Raw genomic sequence first — 27429 nt, forward strand, 5'->3', positions numbered from 1 at the left:
AAATACAAAGACACACCATTTCAGCTCAGTAGTACTACATTTTCATGCTGAGAAACAAAAAGGTCAATACAACAAGGTGTAACTAACTTCAACCAAGGGTTCTATTATTAGTTATTTTTATCCCAGAACCAGTGTTAGTGTTTCATGCAGACCTAAGTTAGTAAGTATAATTCTGGAAGAAATTTAGTGACAATTTCTGAAATGTTTAGTATGAACCAGGGCAGTGTTAAGTTTGCTTATTAACTGAGTTACAAGCTTAGTGCTTGCTAATTTTTAAAAAAGGAAATGGGGGAAGAACAAAGGGTGTTTTGTTTGACACTTTGTCTTACCTTCAGATAAACAGAACTGATATTTAATGATCTAAAGAGGGAAAATAAAATAAATGAAACAATCATAAGGAGTGCAAAGTATTACAGAACAGGAAGGCCATGAGTAATTTATTTTCTTACTGATTTCTTCAAAATTAGTTAATTGTAAAAATGCAGTACCCTCTTATAATCTTTAAATATTACAAAATAATTTACTCTGCTAAGTACTTCTCAATCTAGACCAATTATTTTAACTTTATTTGTAAAATTAGAGATGATAAGGCAATATTCTTGGCCATAAAATTTGATCCTCTGAAGTTGAGAGTGCCTGCTCAACTTGTATTTCTTTTGCAGATACTTCAGTAACGATTCCGTGAAACACAATAGTTACTGCCCATTAGCTCAGATAAAATGTAGTGTATGTGCTTTTATGAAGACTGTTGACTTTTAAAGGAACTGTATTTAGGTAAAAGAAAGTATCAATCAAATTTACAGGCCAAATATGAAAATAATGATGAAGAATATTTATATTTCAATGACTGGAAGTTTATTCAAGCAAGTTTTCCATTATTTTAAGAGTTTTTTTAGAACAAAAGGGTATTGCATTTCAAGTTCCAATAATGAACAGTAACTAATACTTGCTTTTAATCTTACCGGCATCAGATGGTAAATGATGGTAGGGAGCTGGAGAAAAAACCTGTGCTGCAAAATCTTCAAATGTCGTTGGTTCTAAATGGTGCTGGACAATCGTTTGCAGATATCGCGCTCTCTCCTCATAGCTGATTTCCTTCAGTTAAGGATGAACTTAAATGCAGCATACATTGGGAAAGAACAGATTGCATCAAAAAGGACTACTATCACTGCTAAGCCATTACTTCTTAATAAATATAATTATTCATTAACTATTCTTGCATATCATTAAAAGTACGGCTTTTCAAAGAGAAAAAAATGTAGCTTTTAACATAAGTTTACTCTTCAGGATACCACTATACCTGGCAGCTTAACAGGAAGACATTTATTAGAAAATAATTAATAGTAAACTGTTGGAAGAAAGAAAGGTAACAGTTTACTTGGGAAAGGATTCAACTGCTATCAGGTCAGCCTAGGGCTCATCTTATCTTGTTAATCAGCTTCGATCTGCAGATGTACTCTGAAAAGCCATGCGATAAATATTATAATGCTTAAAATACTATGTCTGAAATTCTGTTTTTCATTTGTAATAATTTATTGTGAAAAATTCCTGCATATCATCTTTTTCTAAAATCCCTGCATTTTCCCAACAATTGTTCTCATTTTGAATGGAAGACTACTGTTGCTGTAATCCTCGAACTTAACTCCATGCAGTTAAGATAAATACACAGTTGAATCTGTATGTCAGGAAAAAATACCTAGTCAATTATAACACTGAAACAAGCAGGAATATTTGCAGAGAGTCCACAGGACTCCTACATACTGTCTAACAAAGCATCTACAGGGCACTGACACTGACAGAAAAATACTGTACTTCCCTTTCACCACATTTTCTTCTCTGATATTATTGACAAGCAACCAGTACCTTGAAGTGTTGTTGCTTTTGAACAACCCACTCCAGGCTTCCTGTTTCAGCAGGCCTGATTGTGCTGTTAGCACAGAGAGGGCGAGAAAGAGAGAGAATATTTCTGTTGTTCACGAAAGCAACTATGGAAATGGCTGTCAAAATGTAGAGCAGCAGGCAGCAACATACAATTATCAGGAAAAACTCACATGCTGACTTCATGTCGTATAGTTCCTGAACTGAGAAATCAGATAACCTTTCTTCTACAACTTTTAAAAGTTTTCCAGCTGTACTCAGTGTGCTATGTTGATAGGCTTTACCTAAGACATTTAACTAAGTGTAAAGGATAATAAAAATTTGCTTATTGGTTCTTCTTTATTCATTGAATTTTCCCCAAAACCCATTTTAATATTTTACCCTCAAAATTCATTATTCTCTCTCTTTTTAAAATTGCAATTCAATTGTTGTAGTCCTTTAGTTCCAGAGATTGTAGACCGAGTCTACAATCAAGACCAAGAAAAAATTTTGAGAGGAAGATAATTTAAAATGTTAATTCAGTGGGAGATACCACAGCCAGTTACATTTACAAAAGATTATTGATTGAGAAAAAAAAAAGAGTTAAAGGTAAGTCTATATTCATTATGCACTTGACTTAGACTGTGATGTCTTTTGCCACCTAAATGACTTGAGTAACCTCTTCTTATACTACAATTTATTTTATGTATCAAATATTGAAATAATCTTAATTTCAGTTCCTGGCAATCCATTATTTTCAATTCTGGGGTTGAACTTCAAAAGAATTTTACTCCTGAAATGGGTAGCAACAGGACAAGATGCTATATTGAAAGGATTTTATGGAAGGATCATATAGACATTTTTGAGTGTTAACACAGAAAAGTAATATAGCACACTTTTAAAAGAGGGTATATGGTTATAAATGAAAGGGGATGAAACTGATGGTTCAATCTAAATAATACCACATATCTCACAACCTGTTGGAAAGTACTTTTTTCATTGGGGGAGATTCACAGCTGCCGAATTTTCTGCAGTTAATAGAGTCCTTTGATTCACAGCAGTGCCCCTTGTACAAAAAATACTGGCCTTTGTGTATTACCAGAAACTAATTTTCTATTTGGCTGAAAAGGGAAAAATGGGGTTATTGCTTCTCCCTCCTACAGAGCTTTTCATTATGCCTGATGCACTCAACTTCTAAGCTCTTCTGAGAAAAAAAATAACTGAAGAGGCAAGAGGTAGAAAAATGAGCTTGTTAGCACATTAGAAGTGAAGTATCTTGGTGGGCCCTAGAAATTCCCAGTGGTGTGTTAACTTATCACTCTATGCATGCTGGCACTGATAGTCTCCCAATTGATCACTCTCTTTTCGCACCAAAGGTGCTGCCAGGAAGCAAAGGCTGAAGGCCCACAGGAGAACAGTCTGCTATCAAAACAAGCTGTTTTTAAAAGTCTGCTTGAATGGGTAAAATGCTTCATGAAAAGTAGGGTGGAGACACCTACCTGCTTTTAAAATGCTCTACTTTCAGAGGGCCTATAAATGAAATATTTTACTTTACCTTATTATATTTAGAGTTTACACAAAAATTAGGCAGAGAGAAAGCAAATTTAATATTTCTAAAGCAAGGAGATTATTAGAGCAAGAAATGAATATCTAGAGAAGATACATTTATTTTTTATTTAAAAAAATTTTTTTAACATCTTTATTAGAGTATAATTGCTTTACATCGTTGTGTTAGTTTCTGCTGTATAACAAAGTGAATCAGCTATACATATACATATATCCCCATATCCCCTCCCTCTTGCATCTCCCTCCCACCCTCCCTATCCCACCCCTCTAGGTGGTCACAAAGCACCAAGCTGATCTTCCTGTGCTATGCGGCTGCTTCCCACTAGCTATCTATTTTACATTTGGTAGTGTATATATGTCAATGCCACTCTCTCACTTTGTCTCAGCTTACCTTTCCTCCTCCCTGTGTCCTCAAGTCCATTCTCTACGTCTGCATCTTTATTCCTGTCCTGCCCCTAGGTTCTTAAGGATACATTCTGAAGTGTAATTCTATTTCACTATACAAAAGGAGATTCATAAAACTCTGAAGAAACCCTAATATATAAAGCTATAGAAACTAAAATTATCTAGACATAATGTATTCATTTTGTATAAAAACACATGATGTATTTAATAAAACTGCAAAAAAATCGTAATTAGAGAAAATGATGCTTTCTAAAACAATTTTTTAAAGTTGAAGTATAGGTGGCAGAGTGAAGGAAAACAATCATTAATGGTTGAATTTAAATGAAAAACTGCAACGGTTATCACAAATTAGGCAGTCCACTGTCTGAAGTTTCCTTCTGGGGGATTATTTTCAGAAAATACTGTTAGCTTAGTAAATTATTATAGACTACAGTAACTCACCTTCTAAAAGCTAAATATTCTAATTTTCCAAGTGTGATGTAGTCAAATAAATAAATAAACAACAATATGAAAGCAACCCAATCTACAGTACTTACATCTTTTCCCCTTTTACTTTGGAAAACATATATTAAGGAGATATAATGAACTCTGAGTACTTCAACAATAGTCCTGAGTCCACAAACAAGGTTTTTTGTGATTGAGATGATGATAAAGTTCCAAACAGTGATGTTAACATCTGCAATGGTAACCATAGTCCAAAATAGTTAATTCCTATATCTCCTTATAATATGTTAGACACTTATTCCTTAAAAGGCAGCTCTCTAGGGAAGAGTTATTAATACCTATAAATTGAGTGGCATACGCAAACTTGACTGGCTAATAACAACAGGATAGCTCAAGCTATATTCCTACTGTGATTGTGTGTTGCCACTGGCATTGAAATTAAAAAAATTGAAATGGGTGAAATCATAAAAAGGTGATGGTAAACTTACAAATTCAGAACAAAATTTAAAGTACAAGTCTAAGCTGAATTAAGGCGGTTTTTGTTGCAAATCTAAAACAACCCAAGCCAAAACTAGAATAAAAAGCCATTTGATAAAGGAGACTTTTAGCTGGTAGGAATCTTTAATACAGAACTAGCCAATCAAAAGAAATAACACACAGGTGCTGCAATCACAGCAATATAATTATCCACTAATCCTCCTTCCTTCTACTTTCTGTAAAAATAGAAATGGGGGGAAGGAATATTACCATTCTAAAAATAAGAAAAGGGAACTAAATGATTTTTATAGTATAAATAAATAGTTTAAACCCAATCTGTACTTCATTAATATGAAGTTAATATCAGTATTCAAGTAACTCCTTTTGATTTTAAACTTATCATATGAAATAATAATGGCCCCCTGTCACTGTGTCAAGACCAGCTGTTATGAAACTAGGGTTCAGTTTCAGCCCACTCCTGGAAAGAGATGCATGAATTCTCTGTGCCACAGTTTCTCTGAATGTTAAATGGGGATCCCCCCACCTGCTCCTATTTATGTCATAGGGCTGTTGAAGATAAAGGATATAAATATAAAGTAACCCAAAAGTCCCCCTACATCTGTGATGAAAATAGTTATTTTGACCTTTGACTCAAGTCTTTGTAAATAGCAGGTGCTGTCTCTACTAGGACACTTTTCAATATCAGTTTAAGAAATAATATACCTGTGTTCATGTGCAAGAACTCTGATAATATTTCTTGTTTATGTTATGTACAAGAGGAACTTTTGACTTATTCTGGTAAGAGAAAACTCTGATTTCTCATGAGAAAAAACACAATATGAAGAAAAGAGACTGCAGACAGTTAATTAGAAACAGTTTTTTCAACTTGACTAATGTATAGGGAGAACAGATAAAAGGTAGATTTGGTTTTTAAAGAAGCAACAACCCTTCATTCGCCACAATAATTTTCTTAATAATACAATGTAATTTTGAACTGCTTTTGCTGTCAGAAAAGGCAAAACTTTCAGTTTTGTGATCATTAATTCCATGGCATGCCCAGGAGGTTGTATAAATACTTAGGTCCAATGTAATTTGTGACTAGTCTCAAAGAAATAGAAATTTGTGTGTGTGTAAGTATATGTACATGTGTACATGTATGTATGTTTATGTTTGTATATATGTATGTTGTACATAGCAAGAATCAATATAAAGTATAATTTTTCACAAAAAGGAATTACGAAAATTACAGACAGACAACAAAGGCATATCATTGCTTCATTAACTTCCTCTTAAATTCAGGTTTAATGTTTTCTTTCCTAAACAAGAAAAGAAAAAACTACCGGCTCCTTTTTAAGTAAAGGCAAAGCATGAAGTGTCTATATCTGTGCTCAGTAGCATAGCCTCAGGGATTTAGGGCCCATTCTGAAATTCCTAATTTAGTAAGCACTTGCCCACACTCATATTAATGTGGTTTCTTTGCCGTTTTAGCAGTCAGGAATTTCATCTCCCTTCTCTGTATACAAAATTCCAAAAACAGTAATTGCAGGAAAAGAAAGAGTTTTACCTAGTAAAAATTTCTTGCAAGTACTACTTACAATATTTATAAAGTTTGTAAGATGGTTGGTAGCTTGAAATTGGCTATGGTGGGAGTTTTCACATCATAGAACTCAAAAAAAAGCCACAAATCGAGGCCTCCTCCTGCTCTCCAGAGCCAGTTGTTAAGCATCAAGTGTGCCTCATTCCTCATGCTTGTTCTCCTAATAAACTAGTGGGAGACTAATGTCTGAGGGCGGAGGCCATGCCTTTTTATCTTTATATCTCTAGCACCTAGCACAGGGCCTAGCAGCACTCAATGATTGTTTATAAATTATAGAATGAATGAATAAAGTTGGTTTGGTAGTTGATTAGAAGCCTGTTATGCAGACAGCCCCCTTCCTCTAATCTCAGTTTGGCTCCCCAGAGACAAAGCCCTTTGGGGCAAATACAGCTGGGACTCTCCTAGGATTGAATTTGGAGAGAGAGTCTGGTTCCACCCCTACCCTTAATCTTGCTGGCCTTCTCCAGAAGAAGAAAAAGTGAGTAAAGCACAATGAATACATATGTAAGGTGTAACATTAAAAGAAAACTGATATCAATTTCTTAAAAAATTATAATAATTGCCTACAGAAGAAATTCTGTATATGTTGAAATTACAACTCATTACAATTTAGCATTGAAATAAACATTTTGCCCCATTGGTTGTGATAATTTTAGTTAGAATTAGAGTACGGATACAACAATGATCTACAAACATTAATGTCAGGAAACTTAGCAAAATCAGCAAAATGTTTATTCAGCAATAAGCCTTGCCTCGAAGGAGAATATAAAGATTCGCTCAGAAAAACAAAGCTGCTGACCGGTAGAGTTCGGACTAGAACCTTGGTCATTTAACAGTCCAGTGCTCTTTCTACAGACAATCTCAATGATCTGGATTTTAGATGGGAAAAAAAAAAGTATAAAAGGGATTTTAGTCAGCTCAAGGACGGCCAACACAATGACTACTAGCTTAAGTTCTATGATTGACTGGCAATTTTTCAAAACTGTTTTATACTAGAATATCATATGTAGTATAGTAATAAAAATCCATGGCATGATCTAAAATAAAACTGAGAAAATAAAAAAACCACATTTGACTTTTTAGTTCTAAAAGGCCTTGAAGTATCTTCAAACATTCTGAGGCAGTATCATTACACAGGGTCTTGAAAATATAATGAAAAATAAGAATTTTATTGAGATATAGAATATAGGTAGATATATTTTGCAAGTACATCTGCAGGATCTAATAATAATTATCAGGAGTAAAGTGGCATACTTCCCTGAAATATACAGGGCAATTAAGTATCCCATGGACTAAAAGGCACTGCTCATTTATAAAAGTAAACTATATTGCTTACTTTATAAAGAAGATCTAGTAAATTAATTAATACTCCATTTCTTTCCTACAGTAGCTAATTTCTTTAAGAAACATGCAGTCTAGTTCATATGCAGTAAAAATAAAATTCCCCTAAATAAATAGCATGAATCTTGGAATTATTTGTACTATGTTATTAGAAATTCTGAAAATCTGCAACAGGTTATGACCAATTATTGTGTATGATTTTTATGATGCTTTATATTAATGAAATTCTTTAGTAGTTGATACTATCTACACCATGAAGGAAAAGCTGTGATTTGTCAGAGTAGACAAAGCTGGGCTTTAATCCATCCTTTTAAGCATGCTGCCAAGTCTATATTGTTTTCACTGCGTCTCAATTAGGAGACAGGCAGGACACCTGGTACTTCTTTATCTAAGTCCCATGGGCTGCCAGATGACTCAAAATCCGTAACAGGTGCTAAGGCACTGTGAGGATAGTCCTATTATTGAAAGCTGGAGCTGTATAAAATTTGGACCATATATAATTGCTCATAAATCAGTCAATTACTAAATGAAAACATTAAGTAAAAAGTTGATAAGCCCAATTCTAACAAACTTCATGTAAATACATTTAAAAAGATTAACCTCAAATAAATAGGATTAAAAATTTAAACCTACCTAAAGGTTCTGAAAATCCTTCCTGATTTAATATCTAATAATCATTGGCAGTTTCTAAAAAGGACTAACATGATTATCAAATATGTGTATCTATTACACTTTCATGAAAGTTGTATGAAACAAAACATCTAAAAGAAAAACTAAGTTACCTGGATTTCAAATTTAATGAAATTAAAATTTTGTGCTCTCCTTCTTGGTAAGATCTGCTTGAAAATATTACCATTAAGTAATAATGAGACTTTCATAGTCAACAGAGAACTGCTTCAAAATTACTAGTATTACAGTAAGAGTTTAAAAAATATTGGGGGGAGACTAGGAACAATCACTGTGTTGTTCCTCTTAGGAACAAAAATTTCAGTACATTAAGTTGAGGAAATGAATGTCTGTGTTTGGACTAAATACTAAACTTGGGTTCTGTGAGAAGACTGCAAAAAGGAAAAAAATAACTAAGTGAAATTTTACAGTGTACAATTACTTAAGTGTTATCTCTACCTAAATGTGCACTAACTTAATTAAGATTTTGTTTAAATGCTGTAATTATCAGGAGTACAAAAAAAGTGATTTATTATCATGGTAGTAGTTACAAAGTACAGCAAACTGTCATTTAAGACAGTGTCATAGCATCTATGATAAACAGTATATTGGCTTAAACTAATGCACTATATGCCCCCAGGGAATAATAGGCTCAGAGACTGGACTTTAACATTAAAATCTACCCATTAATCTTGACTTAACTACAATCTATTCTGCAGTAAAAGGAAGAATGGGCATTCAATGAATTACTGTTTTTGAAATATTGCACTGGTGCCCATTTACTAAAATAATTTAAGGGGACATGAAGAGATGCAATACTAGTAAATCTTACAGACTGTTACTAATTTTATAAAACATGCATTTGATTTTCCCTCAGTTTAGCAAGAACACCCCATTTTTTAAAATCTATAGATTAAAAAATTTTTCTTAAAATATTTCTCCCTGATCCTTTGAAAGGACATGTTGCATAAATTACAATACTGCAGTATAATTTAGTCAACTTAAGTTCTGCTGAAAAAAAGAATCATCTATGGAAATATACTGTGGGGTCAGGATCCTGGGGGCTGAAAAAGCTTTAATTTTTTTTAAGTTGTAGATCATTGTTTCTTTGCATCAGAATCTCCAACTGCTTGATTAGACTGACCAGAAGAAAATGGAAAGGCCCAGAGTAGTGTTTATACAAATATCACAGCATACAATGCCTCACATAACAAAGAAACAACACTCACATTTTAAAAAGATATCCAAAATAGAATTCAAGGAGAGAAAGATAATTATGAGTGACTGAAATAGGCATTACCTACTGATTTAAATGATAAATCCAGTACTTAACCTTAAGATTTGCTTAGTGGATTATTTTAGCATTTGCGATTGTTATGCATAAAATTAATTTACATTTCTATATTAATATTGCTTATATGTATTCAGACGATATTTGGGAATTCTAAAAAACACAGCATAAGCCAAATCTGTCTCTAACCTTATCTGATATATAAAATGTGCTGGTTTTAATCCACTTTCCCTTATTTTAAATTTCTATCAAGATTACAAAACATTACTTTCATTTCATTTAAAGGTAAAAATATCATGAAGCAAACCGACTTTTGCTCTGCTATAATCTGGTGGGCTGAAAATAGATAATGGCATGTTAACAAGGAATTACTACAGGTGGTTGCTTAAATATATTAATTTGCTTTCTTTTTGATAGTAGGTATGTGCTAAATAAAAGTCAACACCCTTATCAAAAGAATAAGTAAATGTAGAAACATCAATTCTACAACAGCTATTTTTGCTTCTTCTCTTTTCTGAACAGCAATTAGTAAAGCAACCCCTTCCCCTCCTCCCTAGTGCTGTCAAGCTGTTCAGAGCAGTTTGCAACTCGACAATGGTACCATTGTGAATGCTCTCTGGGCTTCCTTCCCACAGAGAGTTAAATGGGCAGTTCCTGCTGCCCATGATTGGTGTCCAGTGAAATAATACTCAAGAGCCAGGTTTTATCAGCTTCACGCCAAAGAAGTGAAGCCAGGGAACCCAAGCCTTCATATCATACTGGACCATATGCCAACCCTGATGGCCCCAAAGGTTTATCACTAAGAATCAGGATCCATCATGTCCCTTGTGAAATTTCACTTCGCATACCTTATGTGAAATGCAAAGCTTCACTAAAAACCGAACCTTCTTTGCAATTGGCATGAACAGATGGACGGTAACAGTGGTTTGGCAAGCAAAAGTTAAGATTTAAATAGGCTATATTCTAGCGTTTGAGAGGAAAAGCAGTTAGAAGAAAATGGGGAGATTTGTGATCCATAGTTTAATTTTAATTCCATTATTGAGTTATTAAAAATTCAATAGCAAAATCCCGTATATTTAGTAAAAGGAAAATAATAGATTAAAAGCACTGCAATTCCTATGTTAAACAAGGTTAGAGTAATTTCAGCTTTACATCCTTCATTCTTTGCTCTCTGAAATCCCCAAATAGCATCTGAAGCTACTGCTGTTTTTCTATTTAAATAAAGACTAGAATAAAACTTACACATTATGCAGTAGGTGTAGTTAATAATAATGTGAGCATACCAGTGCACCTTCATCACTAATATCAACAACATAGCGTTTAATAGAGAGAAAATAAAATTCCTTTTCTAGCAAAGGTCAGAAGTTAATAAAGATGGAAGTAGAGGAACTTCAAGTTTTGTTGTTTTTAGGGAACAGCCAGACAATCACCTGATAGAGTTCTCCTATTTTCTTTCTGGTACACTATGATATAACCCAACTGTCCATAGATTGGCATATATGGACCATACTATCACACTGGATTTGAGAATACAGGTAAAATGGTGGTACTGCTTTCTTTTCCTTTGCTATTTTTGCTGTGAAGCCAAGGTACTATCAGAACAGGATAAAAAAACTTCATTTGTCAACAACATGTAAAAGTATAACAGTATGTAAAAACACATTTTCTGAGCTCTTGCTACATGACAGACAGGCTGCTTAGTGCTTCATGTGGATAATCTCATTTAATCCTCACAACACTACTGAGTTTGGTACTCCTTTTACAGATTAAATAAAATTAGACATAAAGACAGTGACACACTTAATAAGTGGTTCTGGACTCTGAAGCCCAGGCTGATTACCCAACAGTCAGCCTCCACATTTTTAAATATAATTAATTTATAATTAAGGACTATAATTAAGGACAGTCTATACTTACCAATACTATCTTCTGAGGAAATGATCTACAAAAGACGGTAGATACATAAAGTTATGCAGTTTCTCAATAAACTCACTTTCTTCTAACATGAAATGGCAGAAATATTGATGGGCCTCCCTAAGAGGTTTTATAATGTTCTCTCGTAATGAATGGCAAACTGCATTAGTGGAGCCAATCAATTACATTTCATTTCGTTTTGGCTCTCATACTTTTGCAACAGGTTCTTTACATTTGAGTAGTAGAACTGCAGGGATAACAAACTGTGACTAATTGAAGAATGATCATTGACTTCTGGTAATTTGTCTGATAAAGTTAAACAGAAACCCAATTCTGGCATTTACGAAAAAGTCAAATCTAAACAGATTAGAAGAAATCAAATAATATTGGTTTGGGAGGAAAGAATATTAAATCTAGGAGGAAAGTGTTTTTTAAAGATACTATTTTATTTTATAACATCCCCCAAAATGTATATTTCACAATATTATATATGTATTACATATATATATATACACACACATAAAGCCTCAAAATATAAATTACAAGAATTATAACAGACATGCTGCATTCCATCTACTCAAATCTCACCCTTTGAGGCCCAGATTTTCTATACATTCTTCCCTGATTTTCTTACTCCAGAGTAATGACTTTTTCCTTGGAACTCCCACAGCATCTTATCTACAACCCTACTGTGACACATTTTACCTTGTGTTATAATTTTTAGTGTACATATAATTATCTCCCCTATTAAATTATAAGATTATTGAAGAGATTACCATCTGATTTGTCTTTGCATTTCTCTCAAAATCTTTACCATTACCATTTAAGTGATCAATCAATATTTTTGATAGAAGAAAAACAGTACAGTTGCATCTTTTGACCTGGTGGTGGTTAAACTAATTATTCACCATATAGTATATTTAGGATTTATACTCTTTTTTCAAATTATATTTTGCAGTAAGAAAGGTTAAGAAGAAAAACTTAAGAAAATTAGGACATGGGATGTGGTTAATTTTATGTCAACTTGGCTAGGCCATGGTACCCAGTTTTTGGTCAAACACCAGCCTAGATGTTGCTGTGAAGGTATTTTTTAGATGTGAATACCATTTAAATCAGGAGAAAAGTATATCAGATTACTCTCCATAACGTGGGTGGGTCTCATCCAGTCAGTTGAAGACCTTAGGAGAAAAGATTGAGGTCCCCAAGGAAGGCAGGAATTCTATCTCCAGATGCCTTCTGACTCAGACTGCATCAACTCTACCCCAACTCCCACAGATTTCAGACTTGCCATACCCACAACCGTGTGAGCCAATTCCTTAAAATCAGTCTCTCTCTTTATGTACTTATGTATATACACACATCCCACTGATTGTTTCTCTGAGAACCTGAATACAACATGACTATATACTGTAACTTCTGAAAATTTCTATGTATAATAAATCTCACATTAAAAAAGAAAGAGAAATAGTACATATTTGATAGCAACATATTTAACATTTATACATAGTCAAACTGTCCCTAGGATCAAAACAAATAATTACTTTAAAATTTTTATTTAAGGAAAAGTCATGATAGCTAAGATCATGAAATTAATGCTTTGGAATTATTATTTCTAAAACAAAAAAGCCAAAAACAAACAACAAAAAAAACCCAAACCCCACTAACACACACATACACTCTCTTTCAACAGGTAATTAATAAATGATGACTAAGATCAACCTGAAATACCCCTCAGGTCCAATGGTTACTGAGAATGTGCCTACTCCTTCTCCCCAGTGATGCATTTCAGTTCTAACTGCATGATCAAACTAACAAATTGAGCTAGAGACCAAAAAAACCCCCCAAAAAACCTAGCTGACAAAATCAGAGGTTGCAAGAAAATGCTTTTCAAGTACAAGTAATGCAAAAAACGACAAGTGAAGTAAAGGAGAGGTTTCAAAGCTTGAAAGACAGTCATCAATACTGACAGATTACTGTAATTCTGGCTGCCAGCATGATCGATTTGGGCAGCATATGACAATCAATATTGTCCTCATTTAGTGAACAACATTAGATTCACAGATACAGAAGATGTTCCTAGGATAAAATTTAAGCTGTACTTAATGATCATAAATAGCACAATTTATGCTGTGGAATCTTCGTGGGTACTTTTACTGGGCATAAAATAACTGACACAGCAGTACAATTATCCAAATATAATTGAGTTTATTACATATTCTTTTACTCCTTCATTTCTCTTATGAGGATTAAAATAGTAACTGATGGTTTTCAAAGCCTACTTCTATCTCAGTTTTTGTTGTAATTTCTTTTGTTTTATTGATCTGTTTTAGAGCGCATGATTTTTTTTTCCTTAATGGGAGCTTATCTGAATTTGTCAAAAATATACATTTAAAATTTTATTATATTTCTGAAATACGTATTTGTTATTTAAAATGAAAAGACATTTATATTTCAATATCTCAAAAACATCTAGTTGTAATTTATTGTATAAACTTTCATTTAAAAATCAAGTAATTGGGCTTCCCTTGTGGCACAGTGGTTAAGAATCCACCTGCCAATGCAGGGGACACGGGTTCAATCCCTGGTCTGGGACGATCCCACATGCTGCGGAGCAACTAAGCCCGTGCGCCACAACTACTGAGCCTGTGCTCTCGAGCCCACGAGCCACAACCACTGAAGCCCGCGTGCCTAGAGCTCATGATCCGCAACAGGAGAGGCCACCACAATGAGAAGCCCGCGCACTGCAAGGAAAAGTAGCCCCTGCTCACCGTGACAATGTGCAGCAATGAAGACCAAAAATAAAAAAACAAAAACATTTTAAAAATGAATAAAATCTACCTTTAAAAAAAAAATCAAGTTATCTATCAGTACCTATATGAAGTTATTTCCTCCAACATTTAGAATTAATATACACCTTTGTGAATCTTTGTGAAAGATGACTACATGTTCTTCAGATTAGCAAAGGCTGAGTATCTCTATTATATACTTAAATAGTATGGGAAAATAACTTGTATATAGCTTCTAAATTCAAGCTTCTAAGTCAAGAAAAATTTGTTTGATCTGTCTGATTTAATATTTTTACTCTGATAGTTCCAGAAGTGGTTTTCCTGATAGAAGTTGCTCACATCTGCTGTGTAAATAAAGTGTTCACGTTTACTGTTTTCATCTGAAATTACCTCTCTTCATCTTAGAATTTTCTCCAATGTGCTACCTATTAACATCTCAGCAAGATTAACTATTAAGAGCTTCATGAAACAGGCCTAAAAATCCAATCCAATCAATTAACCAACCAACCAACCAACCAAACATAAAAACCCAATTAGGCAATTTCTTGCTGTTGGGTAGAGTTGTTTCATATTGACTGTAATCTTTACACATAACAGAATTAATCACTGCACAAAATAACGTACCTTATTTCATTTACTAGGTGCATCCAAATTCATTATCTCATTTATTCTTCACAACAATTCCAAGATGGGTATTAGCATCTTTTTTACAGATGAAGAAAGTTAGGTTTAGAGACTCTGGGACTTGACTAGGATCACAAGGCGGACCTCGGGTGGCATGGACATATATACACTACCAAATGTACAATAGATAGCTAGTGGGAAGCAGCCACATGGCACAGGGAGATCAGCTCGGTACTTTGTGACCACCTAGACGGGTGGGATAGGGAGGGTGGGAGGGAGACGCAAGAGGGAGGCGATATGGGGATATATGTATATGTATAGCTGATTCACTTTGTTATAAAGCAAAAACTAACACACCATTGTAAAGCAATTATACTCCAATAAAGATGTTGAAAAAAATCAATGTTTCTAACTGCAAATCCAGCTATTATACCTCTAGTGTAACATGCAAATCTGAACTAGTCCTTAAGAGTATGAATTTAGGCGCAGGTAAAAGAAATTAAGCTATATCCTCACTTTTAATTGGTATACTTGAACTACTTGGTAAGGTGTGCATTTTACATGTTGCCTGTATATCAGGCCAGAAATAGTTTGTGTTAGTTCAATAAATTGAGTTCCTATTGACACAAGAGGCAAATAGAGTTTTGTATTACAATCTAATCTTGCTCTCATCACTTTCCCAAAAGATTTAAGGCATTCTTTCAACTGTGTCTTAAATGAAATGATGGAGAACACTAACCTCAGGATGAACATCAAGATCAGGGGAACTGTAAAGAGGCATAGGTCAGAAAGAAGTCAATCTCAGTAGAGTTGACAATGCGGACAAAATTAGTTTACAGATAATAATCTGTATATTCCTTATAAGATTAGCTACCATTCTAGAGATATTCAGGATATAATAAACTGAATCCTTACATTTCATGACAATGACCACGTCAAATCTGAGTTTTCAACTCGAAGTAAGTGAAGATGTAACCGCTACAAAGAAGAAATGCTATATAAATGACATTAAGCTTAAGCAATGTAACATGCTATGACCCACCTATAATTCCATTCCACAGTATCAGAATATGTGAGAAATTACATACAAATCAGATTGCTTAAGTCAATTTTCATTAAAAGAAGAAAACGTATGTGGTAGACTTATGATAAATCCATTTCATGTGGAATAGGACATAGGATATTTTAAAAAGCCTTCCCTGTAAAGCTTAACATCTACAGTTTATTATGTAAAAGAAAAATAATTGCAATGTTTTGAATAATGTAGAAAAAGTATATGGAAACACAAATCCATTTTAGAAAGGAATATCAGAAAACAATTTAAATTTTAAAACTGTGTGCATATTTCGCCCCAGGCAGTGTTCTAAGAATTTTACACATATTGACTCATTCAGTTCTCATAACACTACAGGCTAGATATTATTATCATTCTCATTTTATGGATAAGGAAATTGAGGCTCAGAGAGGTTAAATAACTTGCCCAAGACTGCATAGCTGATGAAGTGGTGACCAGCATTTGAGTCCAGGTAATCTGGCTCCAGAAGCCATGTTCTTAAACACTCCATGTCCTCTCATACTTCCATGACTCTGTTTATGTCATTCCTCTGCTTGGAATGCTCTTCTTAATCTCATCTACCTGATTAATTCATTCATCCTTTAAGATTGGTTCAATCCTTACATTTCTCAGAAGTGTTTCCTGATACCACCACTCCTTGCAGCTGACTGAGACATATCTGAAGTATTGTTATAATAATTCCAGAACATCCTGTGCATAACTCTATTACAGCACAGATACTGAAAACAATATATTTCCTCAACTAGATTGAGTACTTTGCAATGACTGTTACGGTTATCTCTGCACATCCAGATTAGCAGAACGCCTAGTACATAATGGGGCTCTAATTAATTAACCAAAAGACAAGTACTGATTAAAAGCGTATAAAAGAAAATACATCATTCAAATATCATAACTGCTTAAACACTGGGGAGGAACTCCATCACCTATGTATCAATAAACAAAAACTCAAAGGTCTTAACAACACATAAGAAGTAGTTACCTTGGAAAGTAGACATATGTTAGAGTAGAAACCATACTGTTAAAAAGGATACAAGTTTTGATATAATGGAATCAGCGATTTCAGAGCACGGCTTGCATTTATAGCGGTTGCTCGAACCATAATGGGTAGGACCTTTCCATTCACAATAGCACCATCAAAAAGTGGACCAAAGAAGGGAACCTGATTGAGAAATGAGAACATAATTTTATACTCGAACTGGAAAAAGGTTGTAAATAAGAAACAGTTTGCATACAAAAGTCTTTCTGCTTCCTGTTTAGTTCTTCCTTCAGTAGAAATGCTATTCAAATTCAGTTGTTTTCCATGATGGGTCATTCATACTAGGACAATAAACAAACAAAAAATGCCAGTGGTCTACAGGGTTTCCATTAAAAGAATTATATGCTTCATATAACTGACTAAATAATTTATACTACCTGCCAATTTTCAAATTTTTGTAGCCGCAATTGTATACAAAAGTCCAACACTTGGAAATAATTTACTTTTCCCCCATTGAGTAAACACAGGAAGGACACACATTCTTACAGGCAGCAAGTTAGTTTTTTATTATTTTCATGTGATGCCAGCTTTACTACCAAACCTAAAACACTTTTATTATTATTTTACTACAGAATCTAAAACACTATTTTTTATTTTATTACATGGTTTATTAGAAAAAAATCTGTCATTTTTATCAGATGACTGACAGTTTCAAAAGTATTCTGTTTGAATATGGCTGGTACAAATGGCAGCTGAAGGCAAAGACATGAGCTGTGGATAATACAGTAATTATTTTAGGCTTTGTAGCCACATATTGTCTCTGCTGTATATTCTTCTTCGATTTTTTAAAAGAGAAAAACCCGTTAAAAATGTAACAAACATTCTTAGCTTGTGGGGTGTACAAAAACAACAGTAAATGGGAACTTCCACTCTGGCACTACCTAGCCTTCTTCCATTCGAATACAGTTTCTTTCTATTTTTCCTATTTTAGTGCCTTCTGAACTAGACTTAGACAATTCACATAGCTACCAGAGTCTGTGTCTCATCTCCCCCTCCATTTCCACGTTTTGATGCCTAGGCTAATTCTTCTGAAAGAGGGAAAGAAACTCACAAACCCATATAGAACTCAAAATATGTTATTAAAATATAAGATAAGGAGTTCTTACCTCTGGTTTTTTCATTATCTGGATACTGAACATGTGATTTTTCATTGGGTATATTACAATAAGGACATCACCAAATTCGGTAGGAATAATTCCTCTCCTGTAGTCTCTAGTATGCTCTGACCAAACGATGTGTACTTCATCATTTCCTAAATGTCTCAACTGGAAAACCAAGAAAATAGTTCATAGTGCTCGAGAAAAGCCCTGTGAATACAGTCATACAGCTACTGACAACATACTATAAAAAGATTAAAGGGTAAAGAAGTTTTAAAAATATTTTTAAAACTTCATTTGATCATTTTTCATAACATGCGAAACACAAGCACTCAAAAGACATTAGGAGACACTGCAGAAGACCAGATAATTTTCAACTGTCTATATAGTCAATGGCAAACAGAGAAATTAGATAAAAAAGATTCGCATACAGACCAAACACTCTTCTTAACCAGTAACTGCACCAATTTTCCACTATCAAACCTTTTAAAAATTGTTTAAAAGAGTGTTTTAAAAAGTGATGGATTTAAGACTGTTCTTTTTTTCTGACCGCTCTCTGGAAGTGTTAATGAGAAGTGAAAGGGTCTAAAGGAGGCAACAGAAAGAGAAGGAAAAGAAGTAAATCATAAATATCTACTGAGTAAGAGAAAGTTGATTATATTTGCTTTAACAAATTTATTTCCAGCTTTTCTTTGACTATGAAACTTTCCCTACGAAATTCTTTCAAGTAGACTTTGTGAGATTTGTTAGACTCTCTAAAGATCTTATTTAAATATTTATAGTGCTTACGAAGGTGTTTTTGGCATTTAGAGTTAACATTATGATGATTAATATTATAAAAAGCAAAGCATATAAAAGTTAGATTTCTATTAAGTTATTAGAAAAATTAACTTAATATCCATCAGTATTGAATTTTCTTCATGTAGATTACTGTTTAAACATGTATTTTAATATATCAATACAATTTGGTTATCTTAGTACATTTATTGATTCTGCCACTGCAAACATTTGAGCCCATTTTTGGTGCATATCTCACATGGGCTTTTCTATTACTTTCAGATAACTTGACATATTGTAGGCAGAAAAGTGTGGAAGAGAAAATTAGGATAAGTGTCGCCAATATTCTTAGTAGGGGCTAACATATAGGCAATTTCTGTTTTTGAAATATTGGATTTATTTTGGCTTAATGACCACAGGGCAGGAAAACAATTAAATGTGTGATTTAAACAAACAAAGGAATTAACCTTCCAATTAATGAAAGGTTTTCTTCTGTCACCCTTTAACCCTGGAGTTCTTAATCTGGGTTCAAGGGATCTATGAATTTTTGCAAATTTTATTTGTGTATTTTTCTGAGAAGAAAGTCTATCATATAGGACTATATATTACAAAAAAAGCCAAGAACCAGTGTTCTAATGGCTCTTAAAAGTCCCCAACACTAATCTATCTAGAAAATCCTAGGCATTATGAATGTCATTAAGTATTTGAAAACACGAGGTAAATCCCTGAACTTTAAAATTTATATTCCTAAGTAAGAAATGCCCTCTCTTCTTTGACAGATTATAAGATAGTGGCAGCTATTACTCTAAAGACAGTGCCCAGCTAAGTCTATAGACCAGAATCTATTATTTTAGAAATATAAAGATTTTTATTTTCTTTTAAGGAGGACTTTTTTTAGGTCTAAGTGGATTAAATAATTCTTTTTGGAAACCATAAATGTGCTTATTGCTCTAAATACATGATGATAGACCTCAAACATCAAAACAATGTTTATTTTAAGTTTTAATTATCATTATTTACAACACACACACACACCCTGAATGACATAAATGCAAGACTTGGGCTTTGTGACATTTTTAAAAACCAAAAAAGATTACACAACTCAGAAAAGCCATGGCTCTATAATTTCATTTTTTAATCAAAATACTTTAAAAATATCCTTCCTATACAGCCATCCCCATGTGTCAGCTTCCCTAATAGGTTTATGTTAACTGAATACAAAAGAAATGTGAAATAAATTTAACCAGGAGGGATGATCCAATCTAATTTTGATACATTAATGTCATATGCTGTACATGTTACAACAGCAGCCAGATCTAATACTAAGCTCCAGGCTATACTGAGATTTCCAAATGGCAGATTGTTCTAAGTGATATCAAGTATAATTGAAGTAATAAACGATAGTAAAAGCTGAGCACACTGTCAGGAAGAATTTAAGTATTTACTTTTTAAAATTAAATGAGTTAGGTTAGGAAAGACAAGACAACTGAAATAATGCAGGTCTCAATTTACAGAAAATTCCTTTTATTTATCTGCTACATTAACCCTTGAACTCTTGCCAAACCTATCTATAATTTCTAGTGCCCACTTATCTAAAGAAATGAGAGAAAAGGGCAACTGTAGTTTTATTTTATAATGAAAGCTTGTCTTCAAATATCTACCACAGAGTATTAAAAGTCTCTTATGGAAGTTTAACAGAAAAGAGTAATATATTTTTTCCAGGATGTTGTTATGCAGATATTTGTGGCATAGAACCATGCATATAAACAAAGTCATTTAAAACATGTTCAATCATTTTAAGGAAAAAGCTTCAAGAACATCCCTTATCATTTTTATCCAAATGCTAAAAAAGCAATTATTTTATGCTGTTATGTTGAGGCATGTTTTTATATCTTTATGTCTTTAAACCCTGCTATAAAATAATTCAACAAATTGAGAAATTGCTAATCATTGCCATGTATCTTAGAATTTTTGAAGACTACTGAAAATATGAATTTTGAGTGGTTAACAGTTAATAGAAACTTCAAAAGTGTGTTTGACATTTGACATAAATACTTTATATAGTATTTGATGTTTTAAATTATTTTATCTATTCCTTATATTTTACAGACTTAAAGGGTTGTGTCTTATGTATACTCAGCAGGGTTTTTCCATACTCTGAAAACTCTCAAAGGAGTTCCTACCTGCATGTTTTTGTACCCAGATGCGAATCACTTCTGAAATAGAGTATAAGAATTCTGTACATGGGATAGGTCTGTAAAAATGACTGGCAACGAAAGTACTCTTCCAAATTCACTTTGACTGCTGTTGAAGTCATTTTGGAATTCAAGGTATATAACATAAGCTGCAGATTATCATTATCAATTTATGAAGATAAAATAGTTAAATGAAATTCAACACATATAAAATTGAAGTCCTCAGTACATTATAGAATATTAGCACTGGAAGAGACATTAAAGCTCTAATTTCCCACACAATACAGGAACTCCCAGTGCAATATCCCTGACAAGTAATCCTGCCTCTGCTTGAATATTTCTAGGGTTGGGAAGTTTACAGATTCACAAATTAGCCCATTCATTTTAAAAGAGCTACAATTGTTAGAACCTACTTTACAGTAAGCCAAAATCTGCCTTCCCGAAGCTAGTTCTTCCAACATAAGACTTATACCAAACAAACCCAATCTATATTTCACATATTATCTTTTCAAATATTTGAAGATTGGTCAAATATATAACTCAACTTTTCTTTTCTAGGTTAAAAGTGTTCCTCTTTTTATACTTTACAAACTTATTCATTATCCTGGATTATTACCTCAGTTTATTGATGTTTCTATTAAATTGTGGTGTCTGAAATAGAATATAATATCAATATATGCTATAATACAACCAGCCCACAGTGGGACTACTTCCTTTGTTCTGTTCACTCAATTATTTTCTGCATTTTTACAACACTGGCTCAAACGGAAGCTGTAGTCAATTCAAACCCTTAAGACTTTTTCTTACAAAGTTCTTTTAAGCGGGTACAACTGACTACTAGAACTAGAGAGGATTTCTATGTATTCTTAATAAACTTTAACTTACCAGGTTCCGATTATATTAAAGCCTATCAAGGCCTTTTGTTAGCATGATTCTTCTATTCAGTATGTTGGCTCTGCCTTTTGCAGATTTGGGTTATCCTTAAATTCAAATTCTTGTGTCTTTATTTAGATTTTGGATAAAAATGTCAAATGGGACAGGTTTGGGTAAAAGCCTTACAGTAAGTCATTACAGATGTCCTTCCTGGTTAAATGAATATCCAACATTTATTAAATACTTACTATTTCTGAGTGCTTTGTGATAATTTACTTAATTTTCAAAACAATGCTACAAGATAAGTATAATTATTATTGACCTTATTTTTACAGGTGAGGAATTGAAGCTTTGTAACTTGCCTAAGGTCACGTAACTAATAAGTGGCAGAGCCAAGATTGAAACCCAAGCAGGCTAGTTTCAGAAACCATACTTTAACCACCTCCCTCTATTGCCTCTCATTATATAATTAATTTCTCTAGATATAATTACAGAACCAGTCACGAACATACTTATTGAACTATTATTAAGACCACATTTCTTCAACTTGTCCACAACAAACGACTTTTTATACTGTCTATGGCCTTCCCTGATGTAGTAATCCTATTAAAACAAATTAAGTTACTTTGATGTGATTTGTTATGGTGAACTCATGGTAGCTCCTAGTGATCACTACTTCATTACCTAAGCGCTCACAAACCATCTGTTTAATAATCCTATTTTGCCAGGCACTGACACGGAGCTCATGAATGTTAGTGATTTTTGTGGTTGGTGGCCTGTTCCATGTCCTTTTATGAAAATCAGATGTTTGCCTATCTATGGCAGTGTTCTCATTTTCCATAATTATCAGTAGAGATTCCAGAGTCAATTCTAGATTTCCTCAGTGAAATATCATTCATTTGGAGTTAGAGACTAGAATTCATGTAATATAACTATATCATCTGTTTTACAAAATCAACTTACCCCCTTGACGTCCTCATTTCTGTTAAAAACACCTAAAAACTTAATTATAATTTCTCAGAGTCAAAACCTGAAAGTCTTCAATTTCTGATTTCCTTACAGTATCTCTAACAAGCTCTTCATTAAAAAAAAAAAAGTATTATGTTCTGTTTTTGTACTTTCCTTCCTATTTCCTCAACTGTTGCTCTAGATCAGATGCTAGTCATCCTACACAGCTGGACTAGTTCATGAGTTCTTAAAAGGCCTTCTCTCCTCCTTCCCTCTCTCCTTCCTATCTACCTCTTTCAAACAGCAAATATTGAGAGCTGACTAAATGCACTGCACTAGCTATTAAAGATACAACGGTGAGGAAAAACAGACATATTTTCTGCTCTCACATAGCTTTAAGTCCAGTGGAGAGAGAGTAAAATAAACTAAGCAATTAATGAATAATTAACAGTAGATATTATGCTCTAAACATACCTCTCTGAATGCAAATAACAAAGACAACTGATCTATAATGGCACTTGAAGAATGCATAGAAGTTAGTTAGGTTAGGCAGTTACTTCACGAGACAGTGGTATACATGTAGAAATTGAAACTGAGTTGATACTCACTGCCCCAAGCCCTCATTCTTTGCCCCTCACCTTCCAGACACTCACATAGCAAAACATAAACTATCATATACTCCTCAATCATGTGAAAAAACATACTCTCATACATTTTCACAATTCACTTGCTGTCTGGATCATTCATTCTTAGTAATTAGGAAAAGCTTCTTGAAGCAATAGGCACGGCATCTAGTACACAATACTTTAGCAGAGTGGGCACTCAATAAATATGCTATTAAAAAGATAATGTCACAGTACTTACTTAGCAAATTGTTTTCTATCATTACATAGTGCACAGCATAAAAATACAATTATCTGCAATTATGGCTTTATTTAAATATGCCACTTTGATGGTGACACGTGCTATACAAATATAAAATAGGGTAATGTGATAGTGTTACTGGATAGAGAGGTCTTCTTTAGCTAGGATGGTCTGGAAAGGTCTCTCTGAGGAACTGTCATGTGAGTCTGAGAATAGAACAATGAGGATGAAAAAGTCTGATAATGTGACGAAAGAGCATTTCAAATGGAAAAAAAAGGTAAGTGCACAGCCCCTGAGATGGGAATGAGTTTGACATGATGGCAGGTTAGAATGACAGCCAGTGAGGCCAGATTGTGGTAAGTGAAAAGGAAAGTGACAGAAGATGAGATCAGAGAGGTAGGCAGGTAAGTGGCCAAATCCGTAGGGCACTGAAGGCCATAGTAAGGAATTAGAATTTTATTCTTTATGCAATGAGAAGCCACTGCTATACCATCCAAATTAAACCATTCACAGTGCTGAGATAAATCTGCTCTGAACCATTTATACTTCCTTGTTTATCTTCATTTCTTGTCATCAGGAGTATATTTATAGAAATCGGGGTTAAAGGTAGAGTCTATTATATTAAAACAGAATTATTTTACGTAATGTGGCTAGATTTAGGAGTAAAACCATGTGTATAATTCCATAGCATTTATTAACTATTACATTAACTACACTTCTACTAAAACAATGAAAACATTTTTGTTATTATTCCTTAAGTTTGTTTTTCAATTCCTTTTCCAGAGTATATTAGCATATAGTTCTTTGGAAAGTAAAGTATATTTTAATTGTATTTCTAGATAAAATAAAGAAAAATGGATTTAAATTTATAATCAGACTAAGCAGTTCGATAGAGCTCATTTATTTGCGAAACTATTGTAACCAAATTTCAAAACAAAAAACGAACTGCTGTCCAGTACACTAACAATATTTCAGAGGGAACTGACTTAAATAAAGTGCTTCTTTCCCCTCTTTTGGGGGGTCCAGGAAATGAAAAATAGGCTAGAGAGTCCAACTAAAAGTAGGTTACAATTATCTCAACTTGATCTTCATCAAACTCCTAAAAGGATGATTCAGCTACCTATGAAGCAGAGTATCAGCAAGTGGCTACAATAAGGAGACAGAGGAAATGAGACAAGCTCCTGTGAACACTTTATACCAATGCTTGCAGCACTTTTGATTTTTAGGGGTGAATAAACTCAGTTAAGTGGAAATTATTTTTAACCATTTTCTGTCAGTCTTCCTCAGGTAGAGAGAATTTATAGAACAGATGGCTTGGACTGGAGTTATATCAGGATTTTTAATATGGTGGCGTAGTATTTCTAAGAGACACTACTTTGTTAGACTGAAAGTTTGGTTAATTTGTTAAAAAAAAGTATAGTCTATGTTGTAAAAATTCTGTCGCTACCATTTTGATCCTTGAAAAAGCCTTTCTTCACAAGAAATAAAATGCTAACACTTAAAGAGGTTCGAAGATATTTACCTCTCATTCTGAGAAAATAAAATGCTTAAAAATAATTTACAAAATCACATGATATTTTAAACATAAAGTGAAAACTAAAATTAGTTTCTATAAAACAGATATAAATGATTTTCTCCTATCAAGTTTAAAACAAAGAACCAGAGTCATACATAATTCTACCTTGCCAGAGGCACGGCTATTTCTTTAAACTGACTGTTGACTATCTAACTTAATTAGAGGTATTAAACTCCACGCTGAGGTCAACAAGCCTTACTTCCTTCAATATTACACTTCAACCAGTGCTCATTAATGTGTCTACTGAATGGATTAACACACCTAAAGATATATGTACAAAGGAAAGGGGGACAACCTAATGATATCCAATTGTTCATTTGTAACAGGACACATGTTCTAGGCCTCAACTTATTACCACTAATGTGGAATTTATTAAATTCAGGAGAAAAAATACCAATACAGAAAGTGATTTTTTTATTAAGGAAAACTGGTATAAGACAACTGGTTTCTATGATTAAGTTTAAGGATTTAACCTTTTATTGAAAAGAAATTGATACTGTAATAGAGATAAAATATAAGACTGTTACTTAGGAAAATCTTACATACTAGGACTCCGAAGAGCAGTAAGGGCAAGAATCACAGAGAATAGGGAAAAGGAAAACTCAGTATATAGAGAAATAAATGTTACTTTTTAAAAATTTCTATGAAAAGAAGGTTTAGGATAATTTATACTGAATTATAAGACTGGGTAAATTTTTCCTTTCTACTGAATTAAGTGAAATATTGCTTCAATTTAGCCCCAACCTTGATAAGAGTAGATTTTACTTAAAGTTACTTAAATTACTACTTGAGAAAATAAGAGAACTATACCTTCCAAAATGATACCACTTTATTACATATTGTTTACAATTTTGACAGGTTTTGTTTTTATCTGGTAGGTATTATACATGTGAAAGAAGTTATGTTTTGAAATTTTCTCACTATAACAAACAAATAAACCCTTTAAATTGCTCTATTTAAGTAAAAAAAAAGCCTATTGAGCCAGGGTAATTTTCTTCAATAAAACAGGTATAGTTACTTTGACAACTAATATAATAGCATGCTTGCATTATAAATTTTTAAAAAATTATAAACATATGCTTGCATTTTAAAAAGTTACATTATTTCCGGCATCTCAATACTAAACAATTGGAATACTATGCCATGTAATTGCCTGCAGTCCTTCTCTAATAATTTGAAAAAAACCCAAAAAACTAAATAATTGGAAAAAAATACTTGTACTATTCCACTTGGTAAATTGCTAAACAATTTTACATTTAGAATTAATTAGCTTAAAGGGGGAAAAAAAACCCACAAAATTTTCTTCTAGGGTGTTATGTCAGCAAAATGGTGGACCAAGCAAGCTCTTGTTTCTCCACAGAGACATTGAAAAAACATGATTATATACAGAAAACCCTGATTCCACAACAAAACCTGTTAGAACTAATATATGAATTCAGCAAAGTTGCACAATACAAAATTAACACACAAAAATCAGCTGCAGTTTTAACAATGAACAATTCAAAAAGGAAATTATAAAAACAATTCCATTTATAATTGCATCAGAAAGAATAAAATTCTAAGGCATAAATTTAACTAAGGAGGAGAAAGGCATGTATGTTGAAAACTACAAAATATTGCTGAAAGAAATGAAAGACTACATAAATAAATGGAAAGATATCCCATGTTCATGGATTGGAAGGTTTAATATTATTAAAATGACAAAACTACTCAAAGTGATCCAAAGATTCAATGCAATCCTATCAAAATCCCAACACGGTTTTTCATAGAAATAGAAAAACCCATCTTAAAATTCATATGGAATCTCAAGAGACTCTGAATAGTAAAAGCAATCTTGAAAAAGAAGAATGAAGTTGTAGAACTCACATTACTTAATTTCAAAACTTACTACAAAGCTACAGTAATTAAAGCATTTAATTAAAGCAAAAGGACATTCAGACCAATGGAATAGAACAGGGAGCCCAGAAATAAAGCTTTGCATAGATGACCAATTGATTTTTGACAAGGATGCCAAGAT

The 27429-nt window shown here is 33.2% G+C and overlaps 1 protein-coding gene across 6 annotated transcripts in view; it reads right to left on the bottom strand.

Moving 5' to 3' along the window:
* RALGAPA1 (Ral GTPase activating protein catalytic subunit alpha 1) overlaps positions 1-27429 on the bottom strand; it is a 218781-nt gene that overhangs the window by 9700 nt on the left and 181652 nt on the right. For all 6 annotated transcript variants that reach the window (XM_057542898.1, XM_007180713.2, XM_007180722.2 and 3 more), the window contains 3 exons: positions 18189-18347; positions 17078-17205; positions 963-1087 (listed from right to left, as the gene is read on the bottom strand). In XM_057542898.1, coding sequence (XP_057398881.1) covers positions 963-1087; positions 17078-17205; positions 18189-18347 — 412 coding nt within the window. The remainder of the gene's footprint in view (positions 1-962; positions 1088-17077; positions 17206-18188; positions 18348-27429) is intronic.

The sequence above is a fragment of the Balaenoptera acutorostrata genome, chromosome 3, assembly GCF_949987535.1.
Source record: "Balaenoptera acutorostrata chromosome 3, mBalAcu1.1, whole genome shotgun sequence".
Classification (NCBI taxonomy): Eukaryota; Metazoa; Chordata; class Mammalia; order Artiodactyla; family Balaenopteridae; genus Balaenoptera; species Balaenoptera acutorostrata.